Here is a 26245-nt window from a genome sequence, read left to right on the forward strand (position 1 = left end):
GGTCCCGAGGTGCCTCCCGGAGCATCGCAGCGGGAAGGCCCCGGATACGTTGCGTCCCGGCCCGACCGCGGTAGGAGCCGCGCGGTGCCAGGCAGATTCGGTTCTACGGCTCCGCGTGTGGCTGCTGTTACACAGATGATAGTTTGCTTAATTACTGTTTTCCAATACACTGTGTTATTTCCACATTGGTGAACAGCGGCTTAATTACAGAACTGTATCTCTCTGCATGCGACGTCTGGGAGGGGCCCCGTAACCTCTGTTGGTACATCTGCCGCCGTGTTTGATGTGAGGTGAGAAACCCGGAGCTGGGGTTCAGCCAGACTGAGGGATACACACAGCCGGTAGATTCTACTCCTGCCGAGGGGCACGCGACTAGGTCGGTTACCTGCGGTCAGTTCCCGAGTCTGTCCAAGCAGCCGTTACCTCGCTGAACTCCGCGGCCTTGCCATAAGGAGGGTATAAACTGATGGCGTTTGCATAAGAAAGCTCGTTAGCCCTGGCCGGTTTGGCTCAGCGGTTAGAGCGTCCGCCTGCGGTCCGGAGAGACCCGGGTTCGGTTCCGCTAAGGGTACGTACACCTCGGTTGCAGTTTGTCCCCGGCCCTGGTTGGTCGTGCGGGTGGCAGCCACTCGATGTGTCCCTTTCACATCGATGTTTCTCTCTCTCTCTCTTCCTCTCTCTCCCTCCCACTTTGTCTGTACAAAAAATGGAAAAATGTCCTCGGATGAGGATTAAAAAAAAAAAAGAAAGCTCGTTATTTGAATTTGCGTAATAGAATAGAATGCCTCATTTTTTCCCAAAATGTAGATTATTCTGATCGCTCCTGCCTCTTTCCTGCAGCAGGTGGATTATTTCGGCCTCTTTCCTTGGCCCGGGGGCGCCGACAATGACTCAGGGTGTGCTGGTCTGTGCCCCCCGCTGATCCAAGAAGACAGGCTCCCGGAGCTGGGAAGCCAAGTGGTTTTGTCCGGCTCTCGGCACTGCGGCTCTGGCCCCGGACAGTGGCCGGAGCGGGCAGCGTAGCGGACCTGCTCGGAGACGCAGGGACAGTGCTGGGTGGCTGGTTCCACTCGCGTTCTTGTCCAGTTACACGACCGGGAGCTCCTGGCGACACCGTGTCCCTCCCGGCTGCTGTGTGTCGGAGCCCCTGCCGGGAATAGAACGTGGATGGAGTGAGGTCCCGTTGGTGCCATATGGGCTGGGACGGTGCCCCTGGAAAGTTTTCGCGAGTGGCGTGGATGCGTTCTCCTTGTCCTGACGTGGACAGGTCACAGGCTCACGCGCAGCCTCAGGTCGGGGCGGACGCCCCCCGCACAGCTGCGCCGTCCTCCTCGGAACCGCTTCGTTTGTCCTGAATCCGAGGCAGGAAAACATGCGCATCGAGGAAACTGTTTGAGCTCCAGAAGTCCCAGCGCTGGGGTAACAGTCCGCCTCCACCGCCACACTCTGGGGCGCCTTTGTTCCAGAGGCAGCTCGTTGCCCATCAGCTCCCCAGCACTGCGAGACTCCTGCCCGCCCACGGAGCCCTCCCCTCCCTGCTGAGGGCTGGGACCCCGCTGGCTCTCGTTTTCTTCAGAGGATTTTGGTGGGTGGGCCCCCCAGCGCTCCCCTGCGGCTTGGTTCCCTGCCCTGAGGTGCCAGCTCCTTCCCCTTTGCCTCCACCTCAGCTCCCTGCCTCCCTGCAGTCTTCCTGGACCCTGGACGGGGGCTCTGCTTTCTCTGTCTCTGGACCCCGAGAAGAGGGTGTGTCTCCGGACGCCCGTCCGGGCCCAGAGCCCATGTGACTGAGAAGAGGGGCCGGACCGCTCCTCAAAGCCAGAACCCAGAGAGAACGCATCTCGGGCTCACACTTGTCTCCCACGTTACTTATTTATTTAAAATCTTTTCCCTTTATTTTAGAGAGAGAAGAAGGGAGAGGGAGATAGAAACATCGATGAGACAACATTGACTGGTCCCCCACTGGGGGCCTGCACGCCCCCCACTGGGGATGGGCCCACACCCTGGGCAGGTGCCCTGACCGGGATTCGAACTGGCGACCTCCTGGTGCAGGGTCGACGCTCAGCCCCTGAGCCACGCCGGCCGGGCTTGCCTCCCACTTTAATTGATTCTGCTCTTAAACTTGACTTCTTTCCGTGTTCAGTGAGATCCTTAAAATCCCGAGAGGGAAACAGGAAGGAGGAGACAGGCAGGATGATGCAAGGAACTGGTTTCCCGCTGATGCCAGGACCACTGACTGGCCAGCAGGTGTCCGCTGTGGGAGCCGAGGCCTCTGCCGCAGGCCCGCTGCCCAGCCTCCTCCACACCTGCTGGAGGCAGAGGAGGGTGGTTACGTCCTTCAAGCCCCGCGTGTCTGAGCGCCTCCCGCTTCCCGGATCTGGGACCCGCTGGTGCCCTTCGTGTACTTTGCAGTGAGAACAGGCTGGCCAGGAGCCCCGAGGAGCCCCGAGGAGCCCCAGGGGGCTGAGAAGCAGGCCTTGTCCAGGGGCTTGGAGGCGAGAGCCGGGGTCGGCCGTGGAGCCGGGTTCGCGGAGCTGGTGCCGCTGGGATGGGGTTTCTGTCTCTGCGTCTTCGTTCAGGGTTCAGCCTCAGTGCCGTTGTCCTCACCGGTCACGGTCCTGCCCGTCGGTGACAGGTGTCAGGGCACTGGCGAGACCCCCCCGAAAGGAAGCGTGATTCCCCTGAGCAGTGACACCCGAAGGGCTGTGTGGACCCTCGGACGCGCGGGGCCAGGCAGCCGTTGGAGCACCGCTGGCACGCTCCCCTGCGCGAGGAGAACCACACGCACGCGCACGGAGGGCAGAGGTCAGCCGTGCTGAGAGGGCGTTCGGGGCGTCATGTGTTGTGCAGACGGCGGAGGGTCATGGAGAGACCGTGTCACCTTCAGCTCAGCGATGTTTGGGGTCGTCTCCGCCACTTCCCCAACATGACCTGTGATGCTCGCCCAAAGGGGATCCCGAGCGACACCCCGAGTCTCCTCCTCCCTCTGGCCCGTTGGCCTCCTTGTTCTCAGGTTTACTCCTGGCCTGGAATGAATTCTCCACTGGCTTTTTGTTTTGTTTTTTCAATGTTTTTATATTTCGAGACAGAGGAAGGGAGAGAGAGATAGAAACATCGATGTGAGAGAAACGGATCAGCTGCCTCCCGCAGGCCCCTCCCTGGGGATCGAGCCCGCGACCCGGGCAGGTGCCCCGACTGGAAGTGAACCCGGACCTCCCAGCCTTGGGACCCAGTCCACTGAGCCCCGCCGGCCGGCTCCACTGTCTTACGGGTCGGTTTGTTCTGGGAGAGGTTCTGGGGGCAGGCAGCAGGCGTGGACTGGACGCCGAGCTCCGGGTTCGTCCTGAACCCCGGGAAAGTGTGGGGAGCAGGGTCTCAGTTCCTGCCCCCCGCCCAGCTGGGAGCTGGAGTGACCGGCAGGGGCGGCCCGAGGAAGGCTGGGGCGAGTCCTCACGGGTCAGCCGTGCGCAGGCGTTCACCCCAGTCACTGGGGCCCACGCCCTGGGGACATCCTAGCCCTACGGGAACTCCCACGCCCCTGGAATGGCCCTCGGGTTGGGGTGGCTTCTCCGCTTTTTTCTTTTCAAAGCACATTAAGGACGTTCACAGCCTGTGAACGGGGTGGGCAGCGGGAGGGTTGTTCTGCTGCGTGGACGTCCGCCAAGGACACCTGTGGTGGAGGGGCCCGGCGTGGGCTCTGCCGGCAGGGAAGGTGGGCAGCGGACATCGGCGCCCGTCTGCCAGAGACAGACCGAGCTTCCAACACCTCGCTGGGGCCCCCCACCCCGGAAACCGAGGAATGGATCATGTTGTCTTTGTTTCTGGGGTTGTTGTGTGTGTGTGTGGTACGTGCCCCTAGTGGGAACCGAACCCGGGACTCTCTGGCCCGCAGGCTGACGCTCAGCCTCTGAGCACACTGGCCGGGGCTTGTCTGACGTTTATTCTGACGTCGTCACCGAAGCACTGAGCTGGTTGAGAGGAATGGCCTGTTGTTTTCCTTCTTCCTTAAGCAAGTAGACAAAACAGTGTCTTTGATGCCTTCACCCCATGGAGGGCGCAGGGCGCAGCCGGCTCCACAGCCTCACAGCCCCAGGAGTCACTGACCCTGGGGAGTCCCTTCCTTCACCATCCCCTCTCCCCACGCTCATCCCCATCCAGGAACCCCGCCTCTGCTGTGTCCCTGGGCTGTTTCTCTGGGGTGTGTCCCTGGGGGTGTGTCCCTGGGGGTGTGTCCCTGGGCTGTGTCCCTGTGGGTGTGTCCCTGGGGGTGTATCTCTGGGGTGTGTCCCTGGGGGTGTGTCCCTGGGGCTGTGTCCCTGAGGGTGTATCCCTGAGGGTGTGTCCCTGGGGGTGTATCCCTAGGGGTGTCCCTGGGGGTGTGTCTCTAGGGGTGTCCCTGGGGATGTGTCCCTGGGGGTGTGTCCCTGGGGGTGTGTCTCTGGGGGTGTGTCCCTGGGGGTGTATCTCTGGGGGTGTGTCCCTGGGGATGTATCTCTGGGGGTGTGTCCCTGGGGGTATATCTCTGGGGGTGTGTCCCTGGGGGTGTGTCTCTGGGGCTGTGTCCCTGGGCTGTGTCCCTGGGGGTGTGTCCCTGGGGGTGTGTCCCTGGGGGTGTGTCTCTGGGGGTGTGTCCCTGGGGTGTGTCTCTGGGCTGTGTCCCTAGGGGTGTCCCTGGGGGTGTATCCCTGGGGGTGTATCTCTGGGGTGTGTCCCGGGGGTGTGTCCCTGGGGGTGTGTCCCTGGGGGTGTGTCTCTGGGCTGTGTCCCTGGGGGTGTATCTCTGGGGGTGTATCCCTGGGGGTGTATCTCTGGGGGTGTGTCCCTGGGGGTGTGTCCCTGGGGGTGTGTCTCTGGGGCTGTGTCCCTGGGGGTGTGTCTCTGGGCTGTGTCCCTGTGGGTGTATCTCTGGGGGTGTGTCCCTGGGGGTGTGTCCCTGGGGGTGTATCTCTGGGGGTGTGTCTCTGGGCTGTGTCCCTGGGGGTGTGTCCCTAGGGGTGTCCTTGGGCTGTGTCCCTGGGGGTGTGTCCCTAGGGGTGTCCCTGGGGGTGTGTCCCTGGGGGTGTGTTCCTAGGGGTGTGTCCCTAGGGGTGTCCTTGGGCTGTGTCCCTGGGGGTGTGTCCCTGGGGGTGTGTCCCTAGGGGTGTCCCTGGGCTGTGTCCCTGGGGGTGTGTCCCTAGGGGTGTCCCTGGGCTGTGTCTCTGGGCTGTGTCCCTGGGCTGTGTCCCTGGGGGGGTGTCCCTGGGGTGTTGTCCCTGTGTGTGTGTCCCTGGGGTGTGTCTCTGGGCTGTGTCCCTGGGGGTGTGTCCCTGGGCTGTGTCCCTGGGCTGTGTCCCTGGGCTGTGTCTCTGGGCTGTGTCACTGGGCTGTGTCCCTGGGCTGTGTCTCTGGGCTGTGTCCTCGTGGGTGTGTCCCTGGGCTGTGTCCCTGGGGGTGTGTCCCTAGGGGTGTCCCTGGGGGTGTGTCTCTGGGCTGTGTCCCTGGGGCTGTGTCCCTGGGGGGGTGTTCCTGGGGTGTGTCCCTGTGTGTGTGTCCCTGGGGTGTGTCTCTGGGCTGTGTCCCTGGGGGTGTGTCCCTGGGCTGTGTCCCTGGGCTGTGTCCCTGGGCTGTGTCTCTGGGCTGTGTCCCCGTGGGTGTGTCCCTGGGCTGTGTCCCTGGGGGTGTGTCCCTGGGGTGTGTCCCTGGGCTGTGTCCCTGGGCTGTGTCTCTGGGCTGTGTCCCTGGGGTGTGTCCCTGGGCTGTGTCCCTGGGCTGTGTCCCTGGGCTGTGTCTCTGGGCTGTGTCCCTGAGGGTGTGTCCCTGGGCTGTGTCCCTGTGGGTGTGTCCCTGGGGGTGTGTCCCTGGGGGTGTATCTCTGGGGTGTGTCCCTGGGGCTGTGTCTCTGGGCTGTGTCCCCGTGGGTGTGTCTCTGGGGTGTGTCTCTGGGCTATGTCCCTGTGGGTGTGTCCCTGGGGCTGTGTCCCTTGGGGTGTGTCCCTGGGGGTGTGTTCCTGTGGGTGTGTCCCTGGGGGTGTGTCCCTGGGGCTGTGTCCCTTGGGGTGTGTCCCTGTGGGTGTGTCCCTGGGGCTGTGTCCCTGGGGCTATGTCCCTGTGGGTGTGTCCCTGGGGGTGTGTCCCTGAGCTGTGTCTCTGGGGTGTGTCCCTGGGGCTGTGTCTCTGGGCTGTGTCCCCGTGGGTGTGTCTCTGGGTAGCTCCTTTCCTTTCTGAGTCCAGCTCCCTTGCTGTAGGGCGGGGTACTCACACGACCCTGAGCATCACGCACTGGGGGGCTCCCTGGCACAGCGGGCTCCCGGCACCTCCCCACGGCCAGGGTATGGGCCAGGCTGCTGGCACCTTCGCCTGCTGGGCAGTGGCCTCGGCCACAGTCCGGGAGAGCCGAGGGCTGGCCGTGCAGCGGAGGGGTGGGGCCGGTGCGCCCCGCTGTCCCCGCTGCGGGTGGGCTGAGCCGCTCCTCCTCTGCCCCCAGGACAAAGAAGTGGACCTGGAGCAGGTGCACCGGCGCATGAACAGCCTCATGGACGAGGACATTGCCCACAAGCAGATCTCCCCGGCGTCCATTGAGCTGGCGGCCTTGGAGCCCACGCGGGAGTACGCCAACCCCCAGCTGTCCGTCAGCACCTTCCTGCCCGAGCAGGGCGGCCCCGGCGCCGGCCGGACTCTGTCGGCGGGGCCCAGCAGCAGCCTGCCGCTGCCGCTCAGCAGCTCGGCCACCATGCCCGCCATGCCCTGCAAGCATCGCTCGCCCAACGGGGGGCTGTTCCGCCAGAGCCCGGTGAAGACCCCCATCCCCATGTCCTTCCAGCCCGTGCCTGGGGGCGTCCTCCCGGAGGCCTTGGACACCTCCCACGGCACGTCCATCTGACCACACCGCCGCCCGCCCGCCGCCCGCCCGACCAGCAGAGCTTTTTAATACAAGGAAACAATACAAACCACCCTCTCTCTCTCTCTCTCATTTCTCTGTACATACCTGTAAATAACGACAGAATGGAGTGGGGTAAAAGTGTATTTTGAATATTCCCAATTTTCGAAGTCAGTAAAAAAAAAAAAAAAAAAAAAAAAAAAATCCCACAGAAACTGTATGAATGACTTTGTAAATTTTGTTCTATATGAATAAAAAGGCAAATTACTTGTGATCATTCTGAAGTGCCAAAGAACCCCTATTCCTGAGCCTTTCCGAAGGCAGGAGGGGTAGTCAGGTCAGGAGCCCCTTCCTGCTGGGGGGGGAGCCCCCCGCGGACCCCGATGCCGCCTCCTGCACCGTCTGCTCCCAGGGACAGAGGCCCGCTGGGCCACAGTGCCCAGCCCCCGGCCACTCTGCGTAGGGTGACCCCGTTCTGTCAGCCCGGCACTGAGGCGGCCCAGGACACGACATGGTCCCCCTGGTCACCCGCTGAGACTCGGGGCACTGTGGGCCTGAGGGAAGCACCTGTCCCGAGGTCACGGTCTCTGAGGGCCTGATGCCAACATGCTCAGCTCCTGGGCCTGTTGCTTCGTTCTCGTAATCAGAACGGACAGTAACGGAATCAGAGCGAAAGGGGGCGGCCCCATCGCGGGAGAGGGCAGGGCAGGGGGCCGGCCTGGAAAGGGCCCCAGTCCAGGGACACGCAGGGGTGTCTGTGGGCCAGGTGTGGTGGGAGGAGAGGCCAGGGAAGGGGAGCGTGTGCTCTCGGGTTTGGGACCCACGGTCCCAGGTGAGAGAGGACAGTGTGGTCACAGGTGTGAGGAGTGGAAGCTTCGTGGTCTCAGGTAACAGGACGCTGCTGGCTGGAGGGAGGGCCCAGGTGAGCAGATGAGTGCAGGTGGCCTCAGGGAGCATGAGGCCCAGTGGACCAGTGCACCCCGGGGGGAAGGAGCCTCGGCTCTCAGAAGGACCAGCATGACCGTGATGTGCAGACAAGAGACTCGTGCCCAGGGAAGTCTACTTTCATGCAGGGGTGTCTCTGGGTTTTCCCCTGCAGACCGCGGGCCAAGCTGGCCGGAACCCAGCCTGCACCGCAGCCGCGCTGTCCCGTCCTCCCGACCTCCAGAACCAGCCTGGCCCAGCCGCGCTGTCCGGTCCTGCCGACCTCCGGAACCCAGCCTGGTCCAGCCGCGCTGTCCGGTCCTCCCGACCTCCGGAACCAGCCTGGCCCAGCCGCGCTGTCCGGTCCTGCCAACCTCCGGAACCAGCCTGGCCCAGCCGTGCTGTCCGGTCCTCCTGATCTCCGGAACCAGCCTGGCCCAGCCGCGCTGTCCCGTCCTCCCGACCTCCGGAACCAGCCTGGCCCAGCCGCACTGTCCGGTCCTCCCGACCTCCAGAACCCAGCCTGGCCCAGCCGCGCTGTCTGGTCCTCCCGATCTCCAGAACCCAGCCTGGCCCAGCCGCGCTGTCCGGTCCTCCCGACCTCCAGAACCCAGCCTGGCCCAGCCGCGCTGTCCGGTCCTCCCGACCTCCAGAACCCAGCCTGGCCCAGCCGCGCTGTCTGGTCCTCCCGATCTCCAGAACCCAGCCTGGCCCAGCCGCGCTGTCCGGTCCTCCCGATCTCCAGAACCCAGCCTGGCCCAGCCGCGCTGTCCCGTCCTCCCGACCTCTGGAACCAGCCTGGCCCAGCCGCGCTGTCCGGTCCTCCCGACCTCCGGAACCAGCCTGGCCCAGCCGCGCTGTCCGGTCCTGCCGACCTCCGGAACCAGCCTGGCCCAGCCGCACTGTCCGGTCCTCCCGACCTCCGGAAGCTGTGAAGCAGCAACGCGTCTCGTAGCGGGGGCCCCGCCGGCCGAGAGCACCTCGTGTGTCTGAGCGCCCAGGCTGGCCCGGAGGTGGGGAACCGGCAGGGAAACTGCTCCTTGAGGTCGGGACAGCCTGGGCGTCGGCTCCTGCCGCTGCCGTCCTGGGACCGCGAAGCTGGACCGGAGGAGGGAGCACCAGGAGCAGGGGTCTCAGCCGCACCCCCTGGGCTCTCCTCACCAGACGAGGGCGATGCGCTCTCCGAGCCGGCCGTGACGGTGGACACAGCACGGCTGGCACCCTGGCACCGAGAGGGTGGGGTCCCCCGCAGCCTCAGGGAGAGGAGACCTGGGTCACGGAGACACCTGGGGACTGCCTGTCCCGCGCCAGCAGTTCCTCCAGAGATGTGTTTACCAGGGCGAGGCCTGGTCCGGGGCTCATTCCCTCCCCGGAGCCCCAGCACCGATGAGCCCTAAGGAACGGCTGCTCCCCAGGGCCCTGAGCGCAGCTGGGAGGGGCTGTTTGTGGTCATGCTGTTGTCTGGACGCTGAGAACGGCTGGTGTCCGCGCACCTCTGACCTTTCTCCAGCCTGATGCACAGCCAGGAGCCGGCCGGGCTCAGGGCGAGGCCCCAGCGGGCGCAGGGTGTCACCCCGAGGGCGCAGGGTGTCACCCCGAGGGAGGCTGGGCTCTGTTTTCTTCCCATGCGCACTTTGGGGCTCTGCCCTGGATGGTCAATTTTTCATATCTGTTTCTCTTTCTCTTTTTTTAAAAATCAAATTGTGGTCTAACTGCCTTATCTCACACCCACACCCGAGAGGACCAGTCTTCTGGGGAATTCCACGGGTGTTTCCTCGGGTGTCGGAGAGAAGAGAGGATGCATGTGGGGTGCGTGTGTGAGAGAGAGCGAGCGAGCGAGAGAGAGAGAGAGAGAGCGCATATCTCATGGTGTGATTTTCACTGTGTTTATTTTATTTTTAAACATTTCCTATCCTTGGCATGAGGGACAATGATTGATTTTCAAGCAAGTTCTCTAGGAAAAAAAAAAAAACATCCCAGATTTCTGTCTCAGCTCAGAATGTATCATTTCTCATGCTTTGCTCTTTGGATTTATGACTCTGTTTAGACTCTTCCATATACTTTAGGTATATTTTGTGCCTTCCGACATTGCCAATAATAATCAGCGTTTGGATTAAAGTTGTTTAATAATAAAACTCGGCTTTGCTCCCTACCCTCTTCTTCTCTGGGGTGAGAAAGGGCCTCCTGCCGGGCGCCCGCCGCGGTCAGGAGCTGGCGTCCGGCCCACGGGGGCGACTCTGCCAGGGCTGGGACTCGGCCGACCAGGGGCCATGTGAGGGGAGGCTGAGGAGCAGCTCTGACGTCCGGTTGCCCCACAGTTGCCTTGAAAACGTGGGTTCTCGGAAAGCCCCCGGGAGACCACCGGGCAGCAGAGATGTGCTCCGTGGCCGGCGGGAACGCCTTCCGAGCGTCGGCCGATTAGGTTCTTCTCAGGTCTACACCCATCAGGCCTCCGATCAGTTGCCTCCCTGTGCTCAGGCCTCGGTCTTGGGGAGCGGCTGTCCCTGGGCGGTCACAGCTGGGCCCCAGTGCTTTGTTCCCAGGGGTCCCAGTTATTCCATGACACACCTCCTTATCCCCAGCCATCTCTGCAGCCCAGATCACCGGCCTGCGCCTGGGACCCCCACGTTCCCCTGCTCCCAGCTCCCCGGTTGCACCCAGTGCCCTCGGTGGAGTCTCAGCCCTCGTGGGCGAAGCAACCTGGCTGCCAGCCTTCGGTCAGACAGGACCGACCTGGCAGTGTGGTTCCCATGACCCACATGTCAGCTTTCAGGAGGTGAGAGTAGACTGTTCAGCTTTATGCCCAGTCCCCGCGCCAACGAGGGACGTCTTCGACGTGGGGGGCGTGCTCCCAAGTCTGGGGTGCGGACACCTCAGACAGGCCCAGATGATCTGAACAGGCAGATGAACCTGCACGGACTCCCAAGGGGCTATGTTTTCTGAAGAGAAACCAGCCCTGTTGCCAAATCCCAAATCCTTCTAAAGTGTGCCAAGGTGAAACCACGGCGGACCTGACTGTCTTTTCAAGCCGTGAGTGGGGGCCGAGGGCGCGCGAGGGAACCCCGGGCTAGAGGCGCGATGCCTCGGGGCACTGGGCTCTCTGGTCCGTGGAGAGCTCGGACCTCCGTGGGACCTTACGCTTAAATCTGAGGGCTCCTTGCCCACGAGCCTCTGCCTTGGTTCTGAGGAACGTCCTTGAGAATCTCACGTTCTCTCCCAAAGATGCAGGCCCCTGGGTTAGCGTCTGCGCCTTCACAAAAGCCTCATTTTCGCTCCTGGCTTTGACAACACAACTTTGATAAAAGCTCCCAGAAAAGCGAATGGGCCTTTCCTAGCTTTGGACACAGTGAGGGGCCGTGCTTCTGTGTCCACGGTGCCCTCTGCTATCTCGGGATCATTACTTTGGTTCACGCGAGCAGGTGCTTGTAATACACGAAATTGCACTTGATTCTTACTCTCTTCGCCCTTCAGATAGGACACCCCAGAGCGGTGACAATTTCCTACGCCAATGACTTTAATTGTGTCTCGGGTCTGACCTCCCGATATGTAGAGAGGCTACTTAGGGAGGAAGGGCACCTGGTTCAGGCATAGTCACCGCCGGCAAAGGACGGAGGGCGTTGCCTGAGGTCGGGTCCTCCTTCCAGGTCCCACCGCTCACCTCTGAGCTGGGTGTTGGGTGCTGAGCCCCAGAGAGAGGCGAGGTCCCTTCCACAGGGAGAAAAATCCCTGCTGAAAATTCCCAACGGGCGACGGCCGGCACCTGGAACAGGGCTGTGTGACCAGATCTCTCAGCAGGTGTTCTTCAGGGGCAACCAGGCATCCAAGATCAGAGGAAAACAAACTATTTTCCAACACACAACATAAGAATACACACACACATGTACACGTATACGCACCTGTGCACAGACACTGGAGTCCCAGCCTGCACACTCACCGTTTCAGACTCACGTACGGTCGCAAGTGCCCAGCGATGCCCTGGAGGGATGCCCGCAGATGAAGCCCGCTGGTCAGTCTGGGAAACTGAGTCCAGGGAGGGCACGAGGCCCCCGCCCAGTGCGCAGGCAGGGGCGTGTGATCAGCCGCCACCCAGGGGCGCATCTCCTGCTACCGGGCCTTTTCCCGGCCAAGCGGCGGGGGGTGCACAGCAAACCGTCCAACAACCCTTGCTCTGAAGTCCTGACCTCCAACCAGAACCCCTGGGACATGCCGAGAAGTCTCAGGCCCCCAGTTGTCTCCGAACAAGAACACACATCATCATACCCGTCCCGGCGGCGGTTTGTTGAGCAGGTGGGGTGTGCCAGGGGCGGTACCACCAGCGCCCTCTGTTCTGAGATCGGCCCTGCAAGGTACAGGTTATTATCCGAAATGTATAGATGGGCAACTTGAGACAAAGGGCATGGTCCCCACGCCGGTGAGTGACTTCGCAGCAGGTGCCCCTGTCTGCACAGCTGGCCTGCTCTGTCCCCAGGTGCAGGGAGCAGCCCACCAGGTCCCCGGGCCTCCTGTCTGGGAGCCCGGACAGTGCGGGTGAGGCCCAGCGACGCCTGAAACGCCGGCAGCCTAGGCTGGCAGGGTCCTGACCTCGGAGTCCGGGGCCGGCCTCCCTGAAGCCTCCCTTCGCCAGGCCGGGCATCAGGGGGAGAAACAGGCCGCTCCTCTGAGTGGTCTCTTCCGACAGGCCCTCCTTCTGCAGGGGCCCACGTGTGCCCAAGGGTCCCTTCCCTGAAGTCTGCAGAGACCCCAGAGGTGCGGGCACACTCCCGACACCGTCTTCCCCGGAGTCACTGCCGGCGCGTGCATTTTTGCGGAAAAGAGCCCTCTTTTCCAACCTACAGCATTTTTTTTTTTTAATCCTCACCCGAAGACATTTTTCTATTTTTTGTTCAGATAGAGCGGGAGGGAGAGAGAGGAAGAGAGAGAGAGAGACACATCGAGTGGCTGCCACCCGCACGACCGACCAGGGCCGGGGACAAACCGCAACCGAGGTACGTGCCCTTAGCGGGAACCGAACCCGGATCTCTCTGGACCACAGGGCAACGCTCCAACCGCTGAGCCGAACCGGCCAGGGCCAACCTACAGCATTTTCAATTCTCTTCGGAAGGCTCTAAGGCGCTGGGCAGCCAGGTGAGCCCCGTCCGCGGTCCCAGGGTGGCGCTGAGGGCAGGTCGCTGCAGAACGGGGGAGGGGGATGTGGGGACACATTGCAGCTACGCCTGGGGCTTCGCCCAGCAGCAGGGAGTCCGCGGGCAGGGCGCAGGGGAGCCCACTCACGGGCATTGGCGGTGCCGCCCTAAAGCCGCTGCACCGGGAGGGGGAGGGGCCACTCGAGGCCAAGGAACCGGCACAACGGGCTGCGCCGGGCTGGAGCCCACTCCTGGCCCTGACACCTTTGATGTTGTTTGTCCCTCTGGGTCCCACTGGTCCCTTCTCATGCCGATGACAAGAGTCCCTGCCCCGCGGCCTAACGCCGCAGAAGGGACCGGGCGTCTCGTACGTGAGGGTGGGAGCTTTCCCTGTAGCATCGCATTTGTTCCCACGTCACCAGCGAGGCCTGGAGACGCGGAGGGTCCCGCTTATGCCGTGGAGAAGGGATTGGTGTCCCCTAGACCTCCAACCGGACAGGTGCTGAGTGTGGAGACAGTCAGTGAGACCCGCGTGTCCTGTGTCTGGGTTTTCCGGCTGTGTGGCCTGAGTGTGAGGCCGGCAGACGGAGTCCACAGAGCTGAGACGTCTGCCCAGGTCTCAGCTCCTCTCCGGGGACATCGAGCCTCTTGTGGACCCTGCACGGATCCCAGAGGCCAGGGCTGGTCTCACAAAGCAAGGACATGCTTGCCTTGGGCTCTGGAGGTCAGGTTCCTCTTTCTGCACGGAGGTGACGCCAAACGCAAGTCCTAGTGCCACAGAATGGGCGCCCCGGGCCAGACACCCCGGCTTAAGGTCTGGTCGGTGTCGCTGTGACTCGGAGCCTCCTTCCGCCCCCACCTGTGCAAGGGTCTGAGCCCTGAGCTGCCTGAGGGTGGATGACGACGCAGGTGTGGCACCTGTCCCCGCGGCGTCCTGCTCCTGTGGCGGAGGCTGAGCCCCTGAGCGCAGGCGGCCGTCTGGTCTCGTGTTCGTGGGTCCCTTCCGTCAGTGCGGACAGCGAGCCGAGCGCCCCGGGGCGAGGAAATCCGATGGCCCGTCCCCCAGCGCCGCTGCGTGCGGTGTCCGTCCGCGCCCTCGGGACCCGGCAGCACAGGCAGCCCTCTCTTCTGTCCCGAGACACACCCGGGGAATGATCCCGACTGCTCCCCAAAAGCCCCTGGAAAGCAGCGGCTCACCGAGAGGCCGTGGCTGTCCAATCAGGACTCGCAGGGCCGGACCCCCAGGCGTGTGTGGGATGGAACGCAGACAGGAGAACACGGGGTGGGGGCAGCGAGGGGGGCTCAGGGGTTGACAGAGGCACCGATGAGCCCAGGAACGCGGCTGGAGGGGCGAAGTTCATGGTCGCATGTGCCATGAACCTCTGTGGCTTCCTGGGGTGATGACGGCCCTTTGCTGCTGCTTCTGTTTTGTTTTTTAATCTTTATTGATTTTAGAGAGAGAGGAAGGGAGAGGGAGAGAGAGATAGAAACATCGCTGAGAGAGAACATAGACTGGCCGCCTCCTGCAGCCCCCACTGGGGATCAGGGCCACAACCTGGGCATGTGCCCTGACCGGGAATCGAACCTGCGACCTCTTGGTGCAGGGTCAACGCTCAACCACGGAGCCACACGGCCAGGCTATTTTTTAAAATTATAAAATACACTCAGCGATGCACAGATCACAAGTGTACACAGCTTGATTCATTTTTCCAAGTTGACTGCTCTGGAATAGCCATCAAGTAGAACAGAAAGGGAACATCGCCACCTTCCTAACTGACACCCCAGAACCCCAACGCTAACCACGGCTATCAGTTCTGTAACCACTGATGAATTTCAAATACCTTTGAAATACGTCTGGACAGACTCGGTCATCCTTCGCCTGGTCCAGCTCTTTGCATTCGGCATCGGCTTTGGAGGTCCCGCTGTTTCTGCGTGAAGCTCGTCTTCGTGGCCGTCGAGGGTTTAATTGTGGGAATGTCCCGATGTCGCAGGCCCGCGGCAGGCTCTGGCTTGCTCCCGTCTGCATTGTTCCGGAGCGTCCCAGGGGAGGTGTTCTGTGCCTGCTCTGGGCGGATCCATGTGTTGGGTGCTGGGGGGCTGGGTCACGGGGGCACTTTCCCCAGACGCTCCTGAAACGTGTCCAGAAATGTACCGACTAATCCGCTTCACCTGCAACATGGAGAGTTACGATGGTTCCACATCTTCACCAACTCTAGTCCTGTCAGATACTTTACTCTTTTATCCTCCCCCGAGGACACCTTTGCATTTATCTTCAGAGAGAGCAGGAGGGAGAGAGGAGGGACGAGAGAGAGAAACATCGATGTGAGAGAGACACATCGAGTGGCTGCCACCCACACGACCCCAACTGGGGCCGGGGACAAACCGCAACCAAGGCACCTGCCCTCAGCGGGAACCGAACCCGGGACTCTCTGATCCGCGGGCCGACGCTCTAACCGCTGAACCAAACCGGCCAGGGCGCTGTCAGATAGTTAAATCCGGCCAGTCTAGTTGGGAATGCAGTATTGCTAATTTTCCTGATGACTTATGACACTGAGCCTTTGGCACGGGCTTGTCCGGATGTCGGCTTCCATGGTTGCCTGCTGACGCCCTCTCTGCCGTCTGTGGAGCACAGACGCGCGTGCTTTAGACACAGGTTCAGGGACCCACTTGTCTCTCCCCCGCAATGCTCCCCCTGCCCTGTCGGTTCTCAGAGCTTCACCTAACCCCAGGGAACAGCCTCCAGTGTCCTGCTAGATACTTTGTTTCAGTTTTGCCTGAAACATTTACATTAACATCTATAATCTTCCGGAAGGCTGTGTGAGCAGGAAGTGAGTTCGAGGAAGATACCAATGCAGAGACGAGGCTGTTCGAGCACCATCCATAGACCACATGCCCACCGTGATCCCTCTGGCTTGGAATTCGTCCTCGACCCTGCGACCTTGCTGGCTGTGCTGCTGTCCACGTGTCCATTCTGCACGGATGCCACACTGTGGCCGGCACTCCGCGGTCAGTCTGAGATCAGCGACAGGACGTCCGTCCTTGGCATCCACACAGACATTTCACAGTCACCCCCCTGTTTTCCACAAATACCGTCGTGAGCTTTCGATTAAAAGTGCATTTAATACATACATAATTTTGAGGAAAATCGACCTCTTTCCATTTCATATTTTCAACTTTTCCGTGTTCTTACAAAGTGTGGGCCTCGTAAGCAGATCAAAGTTCTGTACGAGTGTGTGTGTGCCAGATGAATGTGGTCTTCTTCATCTTCAATGGAAGTAATTAGTTCACTCACATTGAATGTAATTGCTAATGTATTGAGATTACAGCTATAATAATTTCTTTTCTATGTGTACTTCTTTCAAGTTAATTACCTCCTTTTTGCCTTCTTTGTGGTTAAAATTATGCTTTGTTGCTCAATATTCTATCTGTTAGCTTCTTGGTTACACATTCTTATATGATCTAAATTCTTCTTCTTTTTTTTAATCCTCACCCGAGGGTATTTAATATCTGAGGATATTTAAATATCTTCAGATAGAATGGGAGGCAGAGAGAGAGAGAGAGAGACAGAGAGAGAGAGGGAGAGAGAAATATCAATGTGAGAGAAACACATCGACTGGCTGCCTCGTGCACGACCCCAACCAGGGCAAACTGCAACTGCGGTACGTGCCCTTGGCCAGAATCGAACCTGTGACTCTCTGGTCTGCAGGCTGATGCTCTAACTGCTGGGCCAAACCAGCCAGGGCATAATCTAAATCAGTGGTTCTCCACCTTCCTGATGCTGCAACCCTTTAATCCAGTTCCTCGTGTTGTGGTGACCTCAACCATAAAATTATTTTTGTTGCTACTGCATAACTGTAACTTTGCTACTGTTATGTCTTAGGCGACCCCTGTGAAAGGGTCATTTGACCCCCAAAGGGACCGCGACCCACAGGTTGAGAACTACATCCTTAAAGAAATTACCTGGAAGATACAAATATGTATTTTCACCAGATCCAAGGCAGGGTCGGGATCTTAGAACATGTTAAATCCATTTATTATTATTTTATTTCCTTTTATTATTTTAATTCTACATATATTTTCAGCAAGATATATCACTGTTCTATAGAGTCAGAAATCATTTGGGTTTACCAATATATTTATCTTTTCTGTGTCTCTTCATTTCTCCCTCTGTTTCTCTGTTTCTTTCTAAGATTATTTTTCTTCTGCCTCAATCACTATCTTAAGAATTTCTTTAACTGCTATTTTCCTGGTTACCAATATCACCCCCTTTTGTGGGGTAGAAATCTAGAAATATATCTTTATTTTTCCTTGCAAAGGATTAATTTCTCTGGGCACAGAATTCTAGGTCAGCATTTATTTCCCTTCGACACCTTAAACACATCCCTCCTTTGGTTACTGGGCAGTGAGCGGCTGGGACATTCCAGGACCAGAGGAATTGGGGAAACCGAGACAGGAACACTGACCAAGGCCAAGCAGTTTGGACAGCCTGCCACTGGCGTGTACATATGAGCCATCATCTTCCCCAAACCAGTGACACTTGAGAGCCAATGGTTAAGTCTCTCTAAGGAGAGACTTAAAAAAAGGAGGGCAGATGGGGGAGTAAAGGGGCGTTTTCTCAAACACTGAACAGAGAAATCAGCCATTTGGGGGAAGGGGGAAGGAAAAAAAGAAGGGGGATGTTTCATTTATTTTTTTACTCCCTAAAAGCAGAAAAGCCAGAAGTCCCAAGGCTAGGCAAGATACAATCACCAGGTGCTTCTCGTGAATTCTGGGAAGGCCACAGTGAAGTAAAAAGAGACCTTGAGCATTAATCTACATCAAGATATTCAGCAGAGGAATTTTGACACCCAGAGACTGGAGGGCGTATAACACTTCAAACACCCACCCGATCCGCTCTTCAGATTAGCTGAGAGCCCGTCTGCGCGTCACAAGCCAGGTGCATAGACTTGCTGGCCTCTTTAATCAATGTGCTTGCTCTCAGTAGACTGGCCTCATCACCACACAGTCAGCTGGAGTTTTCTTGTTTAAATCCATTTACAGGAGAGGCCATGCATCGAGGTGACGAGGGGGCTGTCCCGTAGCACCTCGCGGTGTCTGTGACTGACGCCTGTCACACTGTTTTCCGGCTTCCAGAGTGTGTGCCTAAGTCACTTCTCAGAACTGTTGTTGTTGAATTTTAAATATAATGTTTTCTGACTGCTTTTAGAATTCCTGTGTCTTTGTCTTTTTGGCAGTTTTATTATGATGTGCTAAGGGCTGGTTTGCTTTGAATTTCTCAAGCTTGTTTTGTTAGATTGTCTTGAATGTATGAGTTATTGTCACTTGTCAGTTTTGGTAAAATGTCAACCACTTTCTCTTTTCTTTTCTTTCTGTGCCTCTATGTGTATTTAAATAGTTTTTAAAGCATAACACATAGGTCCTTACGCTCTTTGCTGTATTTTATGTTACTTTTCTGTTTTAACTTTTCAGTCTAGCTATTTTTTGTTTCTTTACAGACTGATCACATCTTTCTTTGTTTTCTTTCTCCAAATTGTAGATCACTTATGGGTTTGATTTTATAATTTGTGTGTTGTTGTTTTTGTTTTGTTTTTCAGTTGGTTATGTTTTTAATTTGCTTTTCTATTCTTTAAGATATTCTTCTGCATTCCATATGTATTCATCCTTAGTATAATACCACTACTATTATTATTATTTTATCCTCACCCGAGGACATTTTTCCATTTTTTGTTCAGATAGAGTGGAAGGGAGAGAGAGGTAGAGAGAGAGAGAAACATCAACATGAAAGGGACACATCGAGTGGCTGCCACCCGCACGACCAACCAGGGCCGGGGACAAACTGCAACCGAGGTACACGCCCTTAGCGGGAACCGAACCGGGGTCTCTCCGGACCATAGTCTGACGCTCTAACCGCTGAGCCAAACCAGCCAGGGCTCTACTACTATTATTTTAATAGACTTTATGTTTATTGTACTTTTAGGTTCTTAGCAGGGTTGAGGGGAAAGTACAGAGGTCCCAGGCACCCCGGCCCCACACATGTGAACCTTTTACACTGTCAACCTCTGTTACAGTGCATCTCATCTCTGTTTTTCCTTTTTGATTCTTTTTAAAAACATCCCAACTCTCTCATCACATGGCCCATATTTTCTTGCATGTTGCCTGCTTGTCCGTCACAGCCTTAGGTCGTTGATCACAGTTGCGTTACATGCTTGGCGTGATCATTCCAACATCCCTGCCACACCCGAGTCTGTACCGATGCGCGCTCGCTCTCTTTAATCCTTATTTTTATTTATTTTGCCTTTTAACATCCTTTGGGATGTTTTTGATAAAATGTAGACATGACTCGCTCGGTAAAAGAAAGTAGTAAGCCGGCTCTTGGTGCTGTGGTGGTGAGGGGGGGGGGAGGGGAGCATTCTGCGGTCCTACGATCAGATGTGTTTGTGAGGGAGCCTGCGCCCTTGGCCTGTGGGTTTCGGGTGTTTTTACCCCCCCCCCCCCCTTAGGTTGGAGAAGCAGAAGCGATGAGCAGGATTCTGGGAGCCCCAGAGAAGCAGTTCTCACCATCAGAACCACATGACGGCCTAACCCGGACCGCTGCAGGGCTGCGGTGGCGTCTTCCCTTCTCCACGTCCGCTGGGTTCGGAGGAAGCCCCGTGGGTCAGGCTTGGTGAACAGCTTCTCTGACTTCAAGCCTTGTTAAAAGGAAACCAAACAAGCAGATGCTCTGGTATATTTCAAACGGTTGGCTTTTCTTGTTCCCTGCGTGAAGCACGAGAAGGTTTTTCTCTGCCCCTCGGGGTGAGAACCTGGCAGGACTCCCGGAGACGAATGTGATGAAGCGGTGTGGCCCCCCTCGCGCCCCGGTTCCCAGCTCTCGGCTTGTCCAGCGGAGCCTCCAGCAATTTGTCAGTTACGGTCGGTTTCTTACCGCGGTGCTGTTCCCTGGGGGTAGGATTTCCTCCCCGGTAATGTGATTCTGGCGTCGGCGGCCCGGCCTCTGCGATTTCTGTGCGGCCGTTTGCTCTGTGGCCTCCCTTCGTTGATGGCTCTAAGCGCTGATTTTTCAGTTTGTTCAGAATTTTCCTTGTTAGCAGGAGTGATAACGTCCAAGCTCCTGTACGAGACTGGAAAGCAGAAGTAGTATTATTTCCGTGTGCCTGGCAGTCTTTTGTTGAGAGGTGGGCATTGTATGTGACACACTGTGAAGGCTCAGAATGATGCTCACTTTTTGCAGAGGTGATTCACTCTGTTTTGGCGCAGACAACCAGGTGGAGGCAGGTAACCTCCCCCGATCAGCAACGGAACTGGCGGGAGCTGCCTTTCATTTCTCAGCCGTTCCGTGGGCCCTGGTCCATTCCACTCCTAGGCCGTAGGTCCCGGGGACCACAGCTGAAGCCCTGGGGTGCTTGTAGATCCCTTCCTCACGGTGTTTTCTTGTCTCTATTCTTTTATTTTTCTTTTTTCTTTTTCTTTATTGATTTTTAGAGAGAGAGGAAGGGAGAGAGATAGAAACATTGATGAGAGAGAACATCGACTGGCCGCCTCCTGCATGCCCCCCACTGGGGATCGGGCCCACAACCTGGGCTTGTGCCCTGACCGGGAATCGAACCAGGACCTCTTGGTGCAGGGTCAGCGCTCAACCCCTGAGCCACACGGGCCGGGCTTGTCTCTACTTTTTGTTTCCCCACCACACAGATACAGCCGAAGATTCCACTCACCTCTCCAGTCCCTTCCTTCCTCAGTCTCTCAGTCTATTTCCGACTTAGCTTGAACACAAACCAATGCTTCGGAAGGAAAGCTGGCACAGGAGTCGGCTCGCAGTCCACTGCGTCCTTGGCTCCTGAGGACCTGGCTGCCTCGGTCGGCCCGTCCCCGACCTCCGTCTCCCCGGTTCTGTAAGACGGGCGGGCTCCGTGAACTCGCAGTCCTCCCTTGGGTTCTGCTCGGTTTGCAGGCTGACTTCCCACCCGCGTGGACACGGCAGGGGACGTCCCGGGCCGTCTGCACGGGCTGCGGCTCCGGGCTTTCGGCCGTCCCGTCGGGTGGCCCCCGGCACTTTGGACAGATGGTCTTCTATTTGTTCGGCCTTTCTGATGGTTATCCTTGGACGTACTGCCCTGAACATGCTCGAATGGACATCCTGGGACCCCTTGCTTCGAAAAAACAGGAGTCGCCGCCAAGTGCTCACAGCCACTGAGAGCGGTAACCATGGAGACGATTCGGAACCTCCCAGCGGGCAGGTTCACCATCAGAACCACGGAGCGGCCTGGAGCCAGGGCAGCGGAAGACGTCACGCGCTCTCTCGGAAGCAGCGTCCGTCGTGTGTGTTTGGTTTAGCGGGGCAGCCCCAGCAGCGGGAAGGAGGCGGCTCCCTGAGGCAGCAGAGACAGCGCCTTGGCCACGGGTACGGAGGAGGGCCTCACCGAAGGGCCGGTCGCCCAGAGTCTCCGGAGGGTTAGACCCCTTCCAGCTCCCGAGCGCCTGTCCGGTGTGTCTTCCTTCCACTCTGTGCTCAGTCACCTCACGTCCGTCATTGAACCTGGCACGACGGGAGCAGCCGCAGCACGGGGATCGGCAGACACTGAACCATAGCTCTGAGCTGGTGGTCACAGGTGCCCCAGCACAGTCCCTCGCCGTTCAAGCCTCACAGGTCATCGGCACGGAGGGCCACTCAGTTCCAGGCCCTGTGTGGGGCGCTCGGCACACCTCGCTGTGTGACCCTCACGAGGACACCGTGGGACACAAGCACGGGGCCAGGAGATTTCGTGCCAGTTCGCATGCGTGCGGCTGTGTCTGACGCCAAATGGTGCTGCTTCACCCCTGCTGGAGACACCCCCTGAGGCAACGACAGACGGGAGAAATTCCAGATGGGGGTGCGGGCAAGTGTCCCGTCACGGGGAGCAGAGGGCAGTGTGCGGAGTCCACAGACTTGTGCTGAGACGGGTACAGGGGAGCCACGTGAAACGCAGGCAGCCCCGAGGCAGGTGTGGAGGGTCCGGTCGGCAGCACAGCCGCGCGGGGCAGCTGGGGGGCAGCCGCGAACCTGGGGCACCTCTGTGGCTGGCGGACGGGGCACTGGGCTGGGACTAGCGGTAGGAGAGGGAGCTCCCCGCGCTCACTGAGTGACTGTCAAGTCGGCCCCGGCCTCAGAGCTGTGAAGTCCTACCTGGGCTTTTCAGTCCGGTCCGGGAGCGGGATCGCGGGCCCGTGCCCTCCGGGGAGGTGGTTTGGGCCAACAGGACTATCACTCACGATACCGATCGTGTCCAGTTGCTTCGGGGTTCGAGAAGATCTCTGCAGGGTCGGGGATCGGAGACTCACCCAGGGAGAGGCCCTTGCAGAGGTCTGAACGCTGAGGGGAGAGAACCTAGAACATTCTAAGGACTGAGCAGGCCTGGCAACAAGGACAGGGCAGGATGCCGGGACCCCACTCGGAGGATTTGAAGGACTCGGCACAATGTTCAGACCAGGCCGAGCAAGGGCTGAGGGCCGTGGCTGTCCTTGAACCCAGGGCCACGACCTCTGTGTGCGTAGGTTGGGGCAGTGATGTCTTCCCTCCTTGTCATTGGAGGCATGTCAAATACGTGTCAGAGCTTAGCCAGAGTCATCTTTGTTGGATGAGTCCGGAGGTCTCAGGTGGGTAAGGAGAACCCCAGCGACTGTGTGGAGGGCAGACCGTGGAGATGCACGGATCCCAGGACGGGCTGAGAGAGGTGGTTGACATTCGTCGAACACAACAGCTCTCCAGGCACCATGGAGACGTCACGGTGTCATGAGGGTGACCTTACGTCCTGGTCTGCCCTGGACGGTCCCAGCTCATGCTGTCCCAGCAGGCTTTGTTAGAAGGACGACGTATGTGGTCACTCTAGCTGTCATGGACATGATGTCGATGGACTATCTTACGTGTCCACTTGCCCAGGGCCGTGGCAACCAGGTATCTGGTTAAACACCAGACTAGCTATCTCATGAAGGTGTGTTTTAGAAGAAATGCACATTTACTTCAATAGACTGAATACAGCAGATGACCCCTCATACTGTGAGCAGACTGCATGCAACTAGTTTCGGTCTTAAGAGAAAAAGACCGAGGCCCCGCCCGGCCGGTGTGGCTCAGTGGTTGAGCGTTGACCCTGCACCAGAGGTCGCGGGTTCAACTCCCGGTCAGGACATATAACCAGGTTGTGGGCCAAATCCCCAGTGCGGGGCATACAGGAGGCGACCAGTTGATGTTCTCTCTCATCCATGTTTTCATCTCTCATTCTAAAATCAATACAAAGAAAATAAAATTTTTAAAAAAAGGTCAAGGCCCCAAGGGAAGAGAGGATGCTGCCTCCGTTGTGTCTTCAAACTCAAACTTCCCTGAATTTCCAGCCTGCTGGTTTGTCCTGAAGATGTCAGACTTTCTTGCTCTCTCTCTCTCTCTCTCTCTCTCACACACACACATTCTGTTGCCTCTGTTTCCAGGGCGGGCCTGACTCATACAATGCACTTATGGACAAAGGACCGGGGGGCATTGTTGCAGGGGCTGTGTTTCTTCCGGGCCCAGGAATTTGAGGAGCGAGCTAATAACCAGGCAGGTGAAGGAGCAGCTGTGTGGCCGACAGCTGGTGGGCAGGGCCGGAGGAGGAAGTGTTGGGTCAACTCTAAGGGCCTAAAGCAGGTTGAGCTTCTGATAAGATGCTCCCCAGGCAATGGGGAGCCTCTAGATGTTTCTTTTTTTTTTTAATCCTCACCCGAGGACATTTTTTTATTTTCTGTTCAGATAGAGTGGAACGGAGAGAGAAGAAGAAGAAGAGAGAGAGAGGGAGAGAAAGAGAAACATCGACGTGAAAGGGACACATCAAGTGGCTGCCACCCGCATGACCAACCAGGGCCGGGGACAAACTGCAACCGAGGTACGTGCCCTTAGCGGGAATCGAACCCGGGTCACTCTGGACCGCAGGCCGGTTGCTAAGCCAAACCGGCCAGGGCTCTAGATGGTTTTAATAGGGGCAAATCGGAGTCAGTTTGCTTTTTGCTACGGCTGTCCACAGCTCAGCAAGTCAGAACACCTCTGCATCCCGGCAGCTTCAGGAGGGTGAGAAGGGCAGTGATGGATTTGAGCAACAGTGTCTTCATTTCTCGTCACACAATTACTAAAAAACATTTTTTTTTCCTTATTGATTTAGAGAAAGAGGAAGGGAGAGGGAGAGAGAGATAGAAACATTGATGAGAGAGAACATCGATTGGCCTCCTGCACGCCCCCCACTGGGGATCGGGCCCACAACCTGGGCATGTGCCCTGACCGGGAATTGAACCGGTGACTCATTGGTGCAGGGTCAACGCTGAACCACTGAGCCACACCAGCTGGACTTAAATATTTTTTTTACATATGTGTGGGTAGAAGTTTCCCCACCATCCTCCACGGACGCCATGGGTGTGGTGCCTGATTACTGTTGGGCCGTCACGACAGGCCTGACTCCCTCCCAGGCCCCTTGGGCACTACCCCACTTATTAGGGAGAATGGGGAGCTTCCTGCTGGCCTGATCCGTTAGCACCTCAGTGAGAGGAGGGGGGCTTTGGTGCAACCTGATGCAGGTAGACGTCTAGACTCCCCCCTTGGCTCTTGTTGGCTTGGCCAGAGGTGGGACCACACATTTTTTGTTTTTGTTTTCGTTGGTTACTGTGTGTAGTGTTCTGTCTTGCTGACTATCCAACTGGTTGACGTTTTTTGTTTTGCTTCAATCTGCGTGGATTCGTGTTCCCGGGCTACCTGCCCCGTCAGCTCTGTCTGTCTCACGAGACAGCGGAGGAGACCCAGGAACGAGCCATCATTTGCTCCTCCTCACCCCCAAGCCCCGCTGGCAGGACGCCTTCCTGTCACCTTTCGGAGTCTTGTTCTACTTGTTTGACATGTGTGGACCCAGACAGCGAAGACACCTGCCGAGGAGGGCTGCTGGCAAGACGGCACCTCCCGGCCATGTCTACACACAGGGCAGAAGCACACGTGGCAGAAACACGCGTGCGACAGAAGCACGCGTGTGGTGGAAGCATGTGTGGCGGAAACACGCGTGGCAGAAGCACACGCGTGGTAGAAGCACAGCTTCTCCGCAAACCACAGGTCAGGGCCCAGCCTGCACGGACCACCCGCGTCCTCCCCAACCGCCCGCTGTCTGCGCGCTGAGTAGCCTGTGTGCAGGGTTCCTGGGACCCGTTCAGCCAACAGGACGACGCTTCCCCATCCAATCAGAGTTGCCACAGCTTTATCCGCCCTCCTCCCACGGCTTCACCAACCAATCAGAGCAGCTCCAACTGTGACCAGGTAGGACACCGCCTTTGGCCCCATCAAACTGAGCGGATGTGGAGATCTCGTCCGGGGTGAGCACAGGTCTGTAAGAGCCAGTTCTCTCTGGCTCTTGGGAATGAGCTTTCTCTCTCCACTGAAGACTGAAGACTGTGTTTCCCTGGCTGAGCTGGACACCCAGGCTGTGTCCCAGGAGCAGAGGGAGCAGACCGGCGCGGCCCAGCGAGACCAGTGCGGCCCAAATGAGTCTGGCGCAGCCCAAGCGAGGCAGGTGCAGCCCAGAGGAGACCCGCGCAGAGCAGAGTTGTCCAGCCAGAGAGCACCTGGCCCAGGACGCCTCAGCCGGGCTGCTCCCACGGCTATACCACACTTGAGCTGTTTTGCACTGAATAGTTCCCTTCTTCACCACACCCCGAATCGGGGAACCCCGTTGCCTTGACTTGGCTCCAGAGACCGCGAGTTTACACATGCAGCGTCAGAATTTATCACACGTGTATATAATTAACGGAGGATAGGGACACACAGGTCTTCTCCAGCGTGCTTCTCCTCCAAGAATCCTTGCTCAGCTAATTTTATGCCATATTTCCTTTACAGGAAAAAAAATTATAAAACAAGAATCCCCTTGTTTTCCCAATTACAGACCTAGGAAACGCCCTGGTTCTGCCCCCCCAGTGACTCCCCGGTTTTTTCTTGCTGAAACAAAGAAGACTTCCCACCCAGGAACTAAGACCAGCCCCCTCGCGAACACTAGATCCCATTTACACCTGCTCCCCTTGGAGAATTAAAACATAAATTCATTATCTGTCCTTTCGCTTACAGAGAGCTTCCTCCTGTTAACTGGATTTTTCTATTAGCTGGTGCTCAACCCCGTTCCATTAAGTACAGGTCAGACCTGGGCCTCACGTGCCCGGCAGCTGTTTCTGGCTCCTCTTCTCATTGGCTTTCCCAAGGGAAGGTCCTTCCTCACCTCCCACCTCCTCCTCCACTGCCCCCCGCGGCCTTGGTTCTCACGATCCCGCCTCCAGGGAGCTGCACGCTTCCTTCTCGGACCCTTGGCAGCTTCGGCTC

General features: G+C 58.1%; 1 protein-coding gene across 1 annotated transcript in view; it reads left to right on the forward strand.

Annotated features, from left to right (window-relative positions):
* Positions 1 to 6856, forward strand: part of GRID1 (glutamate ionotropic receptor delta type subunit 1) — a 635026-nt gene extending 628170 nt beyond the window's left edge. The window contains exon 16 of the mRNA XM_036265264.1: positions 6461 to 6856. Within this exon, the coding sequence (XP_036121157.1) occupies positions 6461 to 6856 (396 nt within the window). The remainder of the gene's footprint in view (positions 1 to 6460) is intronic.
* Positions 6857 to 26245: the final 19389 nt, after the last annotated feature.

Source organism: Molossus molossus, unplaced genomic scaffold (genome assembly GCF_014108415.1).
Source record: "Molossus molossus isolate mMolMol1 unplaced genomic scaffold, mMolMol1.p scaffold_m16_p_17, whole genome shotgun sequence".
NCBI lineage: Eukaryota > Metazoa > Chordata > Mammalia > Chiroptera > Molossidae > Molossus > Molossus molossus.